Source organism: Peromyscus leucopus, chromosome 1 (assembly GCF_004664715.2).
Source record: "Peromyscus leucopus breed LL Stock chromosome 1, UCI_PerLeu_2.1, whole genome shotgun sequence".
NCBI lineage: Eukaryota > Metazoa > Chordata > Mammalia > Rodentia > Cricetidae > Peromyscus > Peromyscus leucopus.
Genome location: NC_051063.1, coordinates 47417002 through 47429913, shown reverse-complemented (window position 1 = coordinate 47429913; position 12912 = coordinate 47417002). Strand labels below are relative to the sequence as shown.

At 41.4% G+C, this 12912-nt stretch overlaps 1 protein-coding gene across 1 annotated transcript in view; it reads right to left on the bottom strand.

Moving 5' to 3' along the window:
• The window catches only part of Cc2d2b (coiled-coil and C2 domain containing 2B), a 106445-nt gene that overhangs the window by 78299 nt on the left and 15234 nt on the right, over positions 1 to 12912 (bottom strand). Inside the window, 4 exon segments of the mRNA XM_028889402.2 lie at positions 337 to 465; positions 567 to 703; positions 830 to 1028; positions 10522 to 10605. Of these exon segments, the coding sequence (XP_028745235.2) occupies positions 337 to 465; positions 567 to 703; positions 830 to 1028; positions 10522 to 10605 (549 nt within the window).

The window sequence follows — 12912 nt, the reverse complement described above, 5'->3', positions numbered from 1 at the left end:
ACAAATCTAACAGGGAAGAGCAATCCACAGGGCTAGGAGTTACAGTGGTGGTCCCTTGAGTACCATTCATTTGGTGCTGCCTTTTACAAAGTGAGGATCATACAAATGTTGTATTGTGGTTTTCGATTCACATTTTATTTGAGTATTTCCCATCATTAAATTGACCTCAATAATCTTAAAGATGGCTCTATATTTTATCCAAGGTTAGCTATTCTGTGACTAGGCTCAGTGTCCTTAGACATAAAATAAAACCATAAAAACATGTTATAATTGACATTACAACTGTATCAATTATAATCATCTAAGCATGAATACAAACAGATCGCTGTTGATTACCTTTCTGTGTATAGTCTTTAGTGCTGGATTCAAAGGTTCCTTGCTCGTGCTGATCCTGAAATTCCAAGATTGTCTAATAGGTGAAGGTAGTGACATTATTTCTCCACTTTCTTCAAACCAGTGTTTTCCCTATCAGAAATATGTACAGAATATAGTAATCGACTATTTCACTAAAAACAAATGTCATATGTTAGCTGCCACTGGTTTAACTCATTAGCTGGTACACTTGCCTCCTGCAGGCTGAGCAGGCGATGTTCCATTTTGTTGCAGATCTTTTTATATGTCTCTGGCTTTTTCTTAATGTACAATCCTTCGTCTTCTAAAATGCGAGGCATCATGCCTTTTGGCAGTTTACACCGGTTGGCCACTTAATGATAAAACTCAGATAATCACTTGAAAGTCCACAGTGGGATAACAAATACACATAAGGTCAATATTTTTTACTGCTCCAACATGTACGTAAGTTACTTCGTATTTCAGGGGAGTGTGTTACCTGGAGAACTACTGGGCACAAAAATATTTGCCTCCTGCTTTTCCGTCTGTTCTTGATTGTCCTCATATTCTGCAGCTTTCACTTCAAATAAATCCATTAAAATTACTTCTTCCACAAAATCCTCATCTTGGCCCTCAGCAACATGTTGTAAACTACCACCAAATGCAGAGTGTTTGATGTAACTATCACTTACTGATTTCTGTTGAATATCAAAAATAAAAATCAGTCTGCATGTTTTTCCCCATAACCAGTATGCAGGTAAATGACACATTCTGGAGCCTTACTGTGGCCTTCCGATTCATCTAGCCCAGGTCCAGAGCTAGCTGAAACTATAATATCTATTGTTGATAAAAATAAGTTTTGCTGACTATAGAGGAACTCATTTAAGGTTAATGTTATATATTTTTATAGCTCACTGTTCAATTCTCCAGTGACTGTTGCTGAAACAGAATAGTAACTAGAATAGTAACTTGGGCCTGTTCTGTCTAGGGAAAAGATTCGACACAGGATTGATATGGACTTACAGGGATACAAGACCTATGTGGTCTTCAGACCTCCTCTGTTTCAGGATATTTGATCACACTGTGATACCCTGAGACTGTATTAATAAAGTTAACCTTGAATCAGGGGGCAGAGCCAGTGATCAGCTGACCAGAATGAGCCACAAAGAAGCCAGGAATATGGATAGAGAAGACACACAGGAAAAAGTAGGGCGGGACTTAGTGATTTCTCATGAGATCTGGGAAGTGTGGAGAGAAGGTCAGCTGGTTGCTCCTCCTCCACCACTTCTTTGATCTATCAGGTTTTCACCCCAATATCTGACTCCTGAGTCCTTATTGGTAATAGAACAACTTAGATAAACATATTTTGGCATCCAATGCATGGCATGAGATCACACTGTGGCTTCTGAAGCTGCCACTTCTCTCTGCCACTGCCACTGCTCAGGTGGCTTCTCCTGCCACCCCCACGCCCTTCCTTGCTGTGGTCACTCTGTGTCAGCCCCCCAGGCCAACACACACCCACTGCTTCTGCTGCCACTAATTCGTCTACACAGGCACACAGGACACTCCATTCCCACAGGCTTCTGCAGACACAGACCTAACCTCACTTTAAAAGATATGCTTAATAAAGCTTACATGCTAATGAGAAAGGAACAACAGCTGTGGAGAGACATTGGATAATAGAAAAAATTATGGAATTAAATCAGCTTGTGCATTTTAAAGATGTGTTGACCTCAGAATGGAAAACAGGATATGTGTTACTTTGTGAAAAAAGTTTAGCTTATGTTTCCACAGAAGAAGAAAAGCTATGGATACCATCAAGACTGATAAAGATTAGAGTTGAACAGGAGAGGCCTCTTGATTAGGAGAGACGATAGTTCATCAAACAGCTTGGTCATTCAATCTAAACTAATGTATAAAACTAGCAAATGCCTTTCATTTGATCAGGTATGAAAAAAAGAAAAAGAAAAAATTTATTAATAAAAGATAGTACTTTTTCTGTTGCCAAAAATAATTTTGCATTAACAAAAATATAACCAGCCAAAGAGGGAACTTCCCAAAAGTAGGGTTGGGGCAGGGTTTTGTTTCTGTCTTCCCAGGAGAATAAAAGCATCCAACTAAGGAATCTAAAGACCACTGGACAGATGAGAAAGTGTAAGAAGAAGGACGAGTCAAGAGAAAACGCCCTAAGAAAGAGAGTAAATTGGCCTAATGGTACAACACGCCGCCAACAGGGTAGAATTTCACAACTCTTCCGGAAGGCTTGTTTTTGATGCTCTATACAAACATAAAAGGCAAATGGTCTTTTGTAGTCCCAATTCAATTAAAAATTAAAGCTGGCTTTGGAGTTGGATCATGGCGTTCTCCTCTAAACCCAAGCATGCTTGTTGAAGAAAAATCTAAAATCTCTGTCTCATGTCAGAAGAGTCACATGGAATGGGACAGAAGAAAAATCAAACTTAAGGGACGAGTCTACTGCCACTAATCTTATCATCTTTGAGTTTCCATTTGATTCTTTAAAACTTTTCTTAAGGTATAAATATTATCTCAAAATTTATAGGATTATATATAATATATATATATATAAAGTATATATAAATAATATATATAAAATCTGTTGTGATATTGGTGGTCATATAGAATACTAATTAATTCTAGAAATAAGCTTCATCTTACTTCTTGTACATGTTTTCGGGCTTGAGAATGAAGCAGGTAACTAGAAATTAAGTTTGTATACCCCAGAAGTATTTAATAGATTGTGGGCCTTTAACCTCTCAGAGATCTGCTGCATATGACACTTAAAATGTTTAAGTTTTCTGCAGTGAACCGTGACCATTCCTGGCAGTGACCTTTGAAGTCTTGAAGAAGATGATGGGGCCCTACAATGACAAATCCATCCAGACTCTGTTAACACCATTAAGCAAACAAACACCACCCAAATATCAGCTTTAAACTACAAACTGCTCAGGACAATTTCAAAGTGGTTAGCTAAGACGGTCCAGCCTCATAGACGACTCCAGCCAGAGCTTCAGATAAGTTCTGCACTTTCCCATCACATTGAAACTGGACAACAGCTCTACCAGGACTTGAACATTATCTCAATTTTCTCAGGATCCCCTAAAGATGCCATCACACTCATACAGCAGGAAGTAATTTTAAGAACATGATTCCACATTCCCAAGAAGTGGGGGTGGATGGTTTTTGGACATTCAGTGGGCCCTGGATGTTTATCATCATTTGGAGGGTTTGATTGCATGTTACTGGTCATGGTCAGGGGGAAAAAAACTAAGCAAAGGAAGTTAGATTCAGAATCTCTTTCTGAAAAAAGTGGGGGGAGGGAGGGGCTAGATACAGGAATGACAGGATAAAAGGGTGGATTATTGAATCTACTTTTAAACTACAAAACAACTATTAATCTCAAATATTTTACATTGGTATGGATTTTTGTATACTCATACAAAATTTAAGATTAGTTTTGTTATAACATACTGTATATATGTTTCTACTCTTGTTTAAGGTATTGTACTTATGCAGCTCATTTAAAATTACAAAGTTCTAGTCCTTGAAAGCTACTATTACAGACTGTTTAGAATAATTAAGATAACAATCAAACTTGTAGTAAGGGTTTAGATGTAGACAGAAATAAGCTTCATTTAGCTTCACATATTTTAGATGGATATGTGGTCTTCAAACACTTCAGAGATCTGGTGCTGTGGGATATTCTGTATGCTGTCAATGTGTTGCTCTGATTGGCTGATAAATAAAACACTGACTGGCCAGTAGCCAGGCAGGAAGTATAGGTGGGATAAACAGACAAGGAGAATTCTGGGAAGTGGAAGGCTGAGTCAGGAGATGCCAGCCTGCCGTCCAGGGAGCAGCATGTAATGGCACACATGTAAAGCCACAGAACATGTGTTAACATATAGAGTAATGAAAACTGACTGAGTTTAAGTGTAAGAGCTAGTCAGTAGTTAGCCTGAGCTAATGGCCAAGTAGTTTTAATTAATATAAGCCTCTGTGTGTTTACTTGGGTCTGAGAGGCTGTGGACCGGGTGGAACACCAGAAAATTTCAACTACAAATTCCAATTACAATCTACAGAATATGGCATTTAAAATGTTAATAACCTAAGGCTTTTCGTGACAGTGAGATACGCTTGCTCCTGGCAGCACCAATCTACTTCAGAGATGATGGGCATCGAAGGACCTCCATATTGAGTTTGCTTTCATTGTGACAAAACCACTCAGCAAGAAATTTCTCTTGCCTCAACTGTGACAGTATTCTGTCCAATTTGGACAAAAAGAACACAAAAGAAGGTGACTGATGAACTTTGCTAAGACAAGGTAGGACAGTTGTTCAAAATTCCTGCTTCACAGAAAAGTCTGTAGATATTCTGGGTCTGTAAGCCAAAGATGGATGCCCCAATATAGCAAGGAAACTTAGGTGACTGTCCAGGCAGCCAGTTGTCTCTTGTCATTTTTATAGTTTTGGAAGTTGTTTGCTATGTACTCCTGTTTACTCAGGTAATAATTAATCCTTCTCGGGTCTCTGATGGGGGTTGAAGACTAGATAGTTATACTGTCTTCTTTGTTACCGAATTCAGAAAAGAAACTTACAAAAAAAGATGTGAAGTTTATAAAGGTTGAGTCAGGGTCTAAAAAGATATTTTTAGGTTGGTAATACCAGTTATGATAAAAAAGTGTTTTAGGTATAAAACTCTGGATTCACCAAGATATGATAGATAATAGAGTAATTTCTCTGAATTTGCCAAATACAAATGGACTGGACATTGTGAGTGTAATTCTTACTTGATAATTGTTCGTATTGTATATAGTTTTACTGTATTAGAGTTAAAAACCTCTCCTTTTTACTTAGACAAAAAGGGGGAAATGTTGAGGGATATTTAGCTACACTGTGACACCCCAAGACTGTGTTAGTAAAGTTAACCTTGAATCAGGGCGTGAAGCCAGTGACTAGCTGACTATCATTAGCCATAGAGAAGCCAGGAATACAGATAGAGAGGACACACAGGAAGGAGCAGGGTGCTCTCTGCTATTTGGAAGGTGTGGAGAGGTCAGCTGGTGGCTCCTCTGCCACATTTTTGATCTATCAGGTTTTCACCCCAATATCTCACTCTCGAATCTTTATTGGTAAGAGAACAACTTAGATAAACAACACTCCTCCCTTTTTGTTTCCATCACTCCCAAAGCAGCGCTACCTAAAAAGATGTGGCATAGACAAACTAGTTTCTATAAAGTATTCAAGAGAAAATAGTAAAGAGGAAAGAAAGAAGTCTATGGCAAAGTGGTTACAGTGAAATTCTGAAATAGAATTATTTATAAAAGTTGTTCAAAAATCTGAGTATAGGAATAAAAAGGTATATTATTATTGATAAGTATCTTTCTATCATGGTCATAAGTATGGGTCTACTCATAAAAATTAAATAATTAGCTTGTTTCAGATACTATGTAATTTAATTTTTTTCACATATTGAAGAAAATATCATCAAATAAAAAAAACAAAGCCTCTCAATTCTGAAAATGTACACTTAGGGTAAGTAATAAAATAGAATCACAGAATCATTTTTATTTTTGTTGGGTTTTTGAGATAGAGAGTCAGTATGTTGCTCTGACCAGTCCAGAACTCCTGTGTAGCCTCCACTGGCCTAAAATAAAACTCAAGACCCCTGCTTTGGTCTCCCAACAGCTTCTTGGAGCTGCATACCCACATCAAGTCTGTGCCAGCACCCTTGGCTCACAGAAATCTTGTGACTACAGACCCTTACCTGCTCTTTGATCAATCCTACTGAATGTTTTCCATGTATTTTGGAGGCGGGGGCTCAACAACTTCTCTTTTTATTAATGATGAACTGGGTTTTGTGATGACATTTTTCAATCACAATTTTTGATGCTTTCCTCTCAGCCTTCTTCCTCACTCCCCTGCCCCTGTGCCCTCCCAGCATTAAAATGAAGCTCCGTCAGGCATCTCTCAGGCTTGTGTCATGTCATTCTACTGTCATTCCTTTTTATGAATCACAGAAATAGTTTATATCCGGATATCTTTGAAGTTCCTTTTTAGGATTCAAACAAGGTATGATACCAACAAGAAAAGCAAGATTTTGGAGCGGGGATCTCCTCACAGGGGAGCTCCTTAAATATTCTTACCGCCAACTAAGAAGGGTTCTTTGCCCCGGGTGGCGCTTCCATGCCAATGTTCCTCTACACCACCACCACACGTACAGGCCAATCAATCCTGATGGCTGAGGATAGTGGGCTCTCCAATGTGGCCTCTGATGAAGGCCCCTGACCTACGGCATTTCTGTGAGCTTTATTTAACATGTTGTTTTTTTCTGTTTGGGTCAAGCTCTGATCTTGACTCAATAAGCCCTATCTGCCCAACTTTTCTCACTTAGTCTAATCCAGCTGCTATCCCAAATCATCACCTTCCTGGTCTTCTGTGTGCAGCTCACAGCAGAACATTCCTCATGCTGCTGGGTGACAGGGAGTTGAAGCTCAGATGATGCAAATGTCGATGGACATAAGAGAGGACTGTGTGACAAGAGGAGGTGCTGTCCCTGACTATCTCAAAGGAACACCCCTCCCTGACTGTGGAATGATGAGCAGAACCCTCTGAGAGCATCCTCGGACTTCAGTCTGGGCGCATGGATTAGGTTGGACCACCCACCTTTCTCTCAGTAGGAAGGGGCCACACTTAAATTCGGCCTCCTGTAAAATAGATTTCTTCTCTGTCTGACAGGGATAGTGACTTCCCATGGCCTTCCATCAGGAAGATAGCTTTCCCAGATAGCTCCAAGTAGCGTTCATCTAACCTGGACTCCAGGATGCCCAACCAGGCCCATGGCCACCTTTTGCTTGACTTCTTTCATACTTGCTCTATGAAAAGGAAAGTGCACCTAGCTCCTGAACTCTACTGGATGGGATGAACATGGACAGAAGTTTCTCCTTTCCCAGAAAAATCCTACCCCTTAACCTGTATCTTAAGATGCTGGAAGGTCAGCTGGCTTAGTATTTAAGGTCTCGGGAAGGACTGAAAAATATCTATTTTGATATTCAAATATTCACTGAGTACCTAGTATGCTCCAGGAAGAAAGTAAGTAGACAAAAATATCTGTATTGGGCAGTACCAAGACTTACGAAGAAAAATAAAACAGGATAAGGGCACAGATAATTTTGAGCTGGGTGGACTGGGGCTATTACTTTATGTAGAACTTTCAGGCACAGTATCTTGAATCATTTGTCATTCAAACAGACATCCAGAGGTAGTGAGAGATACAACATGATGTGAGACAGGAGCTTTCAAGGCAGGTAAGTGAATGTAAAGTCCCTAAGGCAAGAGGGGGTTCTAAGGGAGGAACAGGTAGAGAGCCCTGTGGCTGGGGCTAGGTGATGGAGGAGGAAAGCAGAAGAAATGAGACAAAGACAGCTGCTAAGTGGTCAGGCCATGCAGGCCATGGAGAATGTGGAAAGGACTTGGCTTTCGCTCTAAGTATAATGAAAAACTCTTAGAAAGGAGTAAGCCAAAGAATGGTTGTGGGCTGTGAGAGCGTGGTGCTCCAGGTGCAACAGTGAAGGCCGAGAGAGGCTGGGCAGTGGTCCAGGTCAGGGTTTGTGATGGTTTACACCAGGTGGCACCTGTGAGGGTAGAGGAGCATGGGTCTGATGATGGGACAGTCTGAAGGTAAAACTGACGGGTTTGTAATGAACTAGGTGTGAGGCCTAAGAACAACATAGGATCTGAGTATGGCTGTAAGGGGTAGCTGTTCCAGCTTTGACCTGGAAGTACTACCCCCAGTGAGGCTTCTGGTAACTGTCATACCTACCTATGACTGGCCCCTGAGGTGGGGCCAAGACGGAGCCCTTAAGACCCAAGATCCAAATGTTCTGGCTCTCTTGGTTCCTGGTAATCCTGGAGGTTGGATGGTAGACCAAGCAGAGTTCTCCAGAGAACACCGCTGGACTGCACTTCACCTCTCCCGGACCCTGTAACCTATCCCTTTACCTGTTGTAAGTAAACACCCCCCCCCAATAAACCTCCCTTTTAACTACACGGAGCTGCCTTAATACTTCTACCAATATACAGCACCAACAAGGTCTGGCTAAAGAAGCAGAAAAATGGAACCGGCACTTACTAGTTCTTTCTATGAATGAGTGCTCTGTTTATATAAAGCTGGGGGTGGTACATGAGCACAGAGAACATTGTGAGAAATGGTAACAGAAATTTTCTCAGGACTGAAAATCTCAAACAGTGTTTATCTTTCCCTTGTAGTTTTTGAATTAAGTTTTCGAGTAGTGTTTGTGTTTTATTTGTTCAAACATTTTTTTAGATAAAGTTTGTATTATTGTTTTGTGGGTTTTGTTGGTTTTGTTTTTGGGAAAAGGTTCTCACTATGCAGCTCAGGCTAGCCTCATCTCTCTAATGGTGGGATTATAGGCATGCCCCATTATGAACAGTTGAAGGTAAACATTCTTTTATCCTGGAGAAAAAAAAAACCCACAACACTAACAAAAGCAGCAAAAAGACCATAGCAGAACACACAGAAATAGATGGAAAGAACTGGAAGTGAGCAGGAGGACCAAGAGGGTCTTGAAAGAAGGACCCAGGGATGTGGCCATAAAGAGAAATACTGGCTGGGAGAGTTGGGGACAGGTTCTGGGTAGCAGGGCCTTGAGAAAACTTAAAGGTGCAGAGGAACTTGAGGTCACAGGAACAGGGCAAACAGTAAAGGGAGAGATGGAGGAAGGGTGGGGAAGAGCAGTGAGAACGGGAACCGGGATGGAGCGTGCAGCAAGCGCACACAGGCAACAAGAGCTGAGGAGTTCCTGAAAGAACAGGAGGATGTGAGAGAACAGAGGGGTCTGTAGTTGGCTGTGGAGGAACCAAAACTGGAGAGACGTGGCAAGTAACGGAGACCACAATGTGAGGAGACACTTCTTAGATGAGAAAAACGAAAGAACACAGGCTGTAGATCTGATACCCCACACTTCCCTGCTGTGTGGATGCCTAAATCTCTCGCCTTTGTTTCCTATAAACAATAAAGCTTGTCGTGTGTGTGTGTGTGTGTGTGTGTGTGTGTGTGTGTGTGTGTACACACACGAGCGTCCAAACAGAGAATAGCATCGGATATTGTCCTCAGGTACGCTCCATCTTTGTTCTGAGACAGAGTCTCTAACTGGCCTGGAATTTGCCAAGTAGGCTAGACTGGCTCTCCAGGGTCCCGCCTGTCTCTGTCTCTCCAGGGTCCCGCCTGTCTCTGTCTCTCCAGGCTGCCAGTATTACAAACGCACGCCACCACACTTGGCTTTTTCACCTGGTTTCTGAGGACCAAACGCAGGCCCTCGCATGGGCATGGCAACCCCTTCACCCACTGAGCCAGCCCCCCAGCCCTCACCTGTGAATACCGAATAACACGATCCATCTTGATAATAGAGTGTGTCACTGAGCATCTAGCAAGCACTCGGTAAAAGTTGGGTATTATAATGAGCAGTTCAACTCCAAGAGAAGAGGAAGGCATAATAATAAAATTTTCATCTTCCAAGCCTGATATGAGGCTGCATGCCTGCAATCTTAACACTCGGGAGGTTGACTAGGAGGGTCCAGAGCTCTGGGCCAACCTGGGTTACAGGAAAGACCCTGACTCAAAATGAAACAGAATGCAAACACACACACACACACACACACACACACACACACACACACGCACACGCACACACACACGCACACAGAGGAATGTTGCCAGATATTTGAGTACACTATGTAAAGATATGTCACTGTGATTGGTTTAATAAAAAACTAACTAGCCAGTAGCTAGGCAGGAGGTACAGGTGGGACTTCCAGACAGAGAGCTCTACGAAGAAGAAAGAGGGAGTCGTCAGCCAGACACAGAGGAAACAGGACATATAGAAGGAGAGCTACAAGCCACGTGGCAGCACATAGATGAAAATAAATGGGTTAGTTTAAATTCTAAGAGCTAGTTAGAAATAAGCCTAAGCTAAAGCCGAGCTTTCATAATTAACAAGAAATCTCTGTGTCATTATCTGGGAGCTGTCTGGCAGGACAGAGAAGGACTCATTACCCATGGATCCATCTCCTGTCCAGCTCTTTCATCCTATGCCTTTAATAAATGGCTGGTTTGGGCGAGAGTAAGGATGTAAAATGGAGAAACAAATCCAACCTGCTGTGCAGACCGGCTCAGGGCTGAGTCTTCTTCCCCACTCAGGAGGAAAAATGAAAGACCTTCATCCAGCAAGACTTCATTCTGGGGGTTAAACAGTAGCAGACAAGTGTTTAATGGATACACGCACTGTCTACAAGCAAGGCAAGAAACACTTCCACACAGGGCAGATGGCAGCTTAATAGCAAACATGGAACAACACAGCAACTGTTTTATCAGTTTGTATCACTTAGCTTTGATTCATAAATTACTTTTTTTAAAAGTGTCTTAGTAACTATAGTGAGAACCAAAACTGAGCAAAGCCAAAATCTCCTTCTCTACCCTGTCATGCTAACCAGATGTTAGAGGATTATCTCACAATTGAATCAAAATGCTGCCCCGGGTCAATGTTCCCATTTTCAAGGGTTCTCATGAACATGCGCACGCGCACACACACACACACACACACACACACACACACACACACACACACACACGCCATGCCATCTGATTCTCACAATACTGGGTGGCATATTCTTAGTTACAGACTCATTCATAAATAAGTACTCTTTTTTTCATGCTTCCAATTCTGACTCTTTGAAATACAAATCATACCACTTCATCCTCATGCATATATATTGCCTTAAGAGAAGGTTAGAAGGGATTCAATTCCGTGACAAAAAGTCACACTTGAAATTGAAGAATTTCAAAACACACAAAGTGTGGAAATTTGCCTCATATTTTGTTTATATGTAGTTTAGCTGCCTGTACATACAAACTGTCCCATTGTCTCTGCTTATCATCAGCTCCCTGCACACATAAGCTTGTATTTAGTAAGGCAATTCTTCATTTATTTTATTAATTTATTTTATATTTATGTATGCATCTGTGTGTGCTTATGTGACTCTGTGTGCACCACATGTGTAAAGGATCCTTGTATTTTAAGATCTGAAGCACTACCTATCTCACATGCTTGAGGCTAAATTACCAGCTCCCCACACTGTCCTCCCAGCTCTGATCACAGAACTTACTCCTGACTGGATACTTAGCTACTTCTTCCATATTCTTTTACTGAAATGATTCGGACAATTTGCATGTTTGTCCTGTGAAAGAGCAACTGCAGTTCCTTTCTTTCTTCTTCTTCATCTTTGTCTAAGTGGAAACACAGAACTGTGTGCCGTGGACTCAGATGAAAAGCACGTCGCAGGTGTTACGACATTCATCAGTCTGAGTAACTAACAGGTGAACTAGAGGGGAGCAAGACTTCTCTCTCTCTCTCTCTCTCTCTCTCTCTCTCTCTCTCTCTCTCTGGTTTTTTGAGATAGGGTAAGACTTCTCTTTTAATGCAGACATTTTTTACTTTTAATTGTGTCATTAATTTTTTATGGTTTTTGTTACAGCAATTTAGCCTGTACTCTAACACAGCTACTACCCCAAGTTCGAGTCATTTCAAATATGCAATGGCACACAGACTCTAGCACCAAATCTCTAAGTTTGGGAGCATCTCTAATGCTCTTAGAGTAATTAACTGAGAGGTGATTCCAAAGTCCATAGTTCCTATGTAAGAATTCAATGTAGTGAGACCTACGCCAGGAACATGAAGCTTAGTTTTCAATCACGAACTGCCAGCTGACTCCTGATGAGGGACATTATTACAGTTACTTCCCTGTAGTAGAATATTGTAGCAGGAATCTTAAAGAGTCTGGTCAACTTCTCAGCTGGTCCTGTTTCCTCAGACTAGAAGCTTCTGTGTCCTCATCCCAATGGCTCTCAGCTGAACTGTGCCTGAAAGCTTAACCAGCCAAATGCTGAAAGCTTAACCAGCCAAATGCTTCTAGTTTCTGGTCCTCATGCCTTATATACCTTTCTGCTTTCTGCCATCACTCTCTGGGATTAAAGGAGTGAGTCACCATGCTTGGCTGTATCCTTGAACACATGGATTTCTGCCTCTGGAATGCTAGGATGAAAGGCGTGTGCTACCACTGCCTATCCTAAGTATCTAGTGGCTTTTCTGTTCTCTGACCGCAGATAAGTTTATTAGGGTGCACAATATTTTGGGGAACATAATACCACCACAGAATATTATTTTAAGGTGTGTTACTTTTGCTTATATTGCATTTGTTTGATTCTGTGAAGCTGTGTTACTGTGCCTGTCTCAAACACCTGATGGTCTAATAAAGATCTGAATATCCAACAGCAAGGCAGGAGAAAGGATAGGTGGGGCTGGGAGGCAGAGAGAAGATATAGAGGGAGAAATCTGGGAGGAGATCTAGCAACCAGAGAAGGAGGGGGACTCCAGGGACCAGTCACCCAGCTACATAGCAAGCCACAGAGTAAGAGTAAGATTTACAGAAGTAAGAGAAGGGGAAAAGCCCAGAGGCAAAAGGTAGATGGGATAATTAAAGTTAAGGA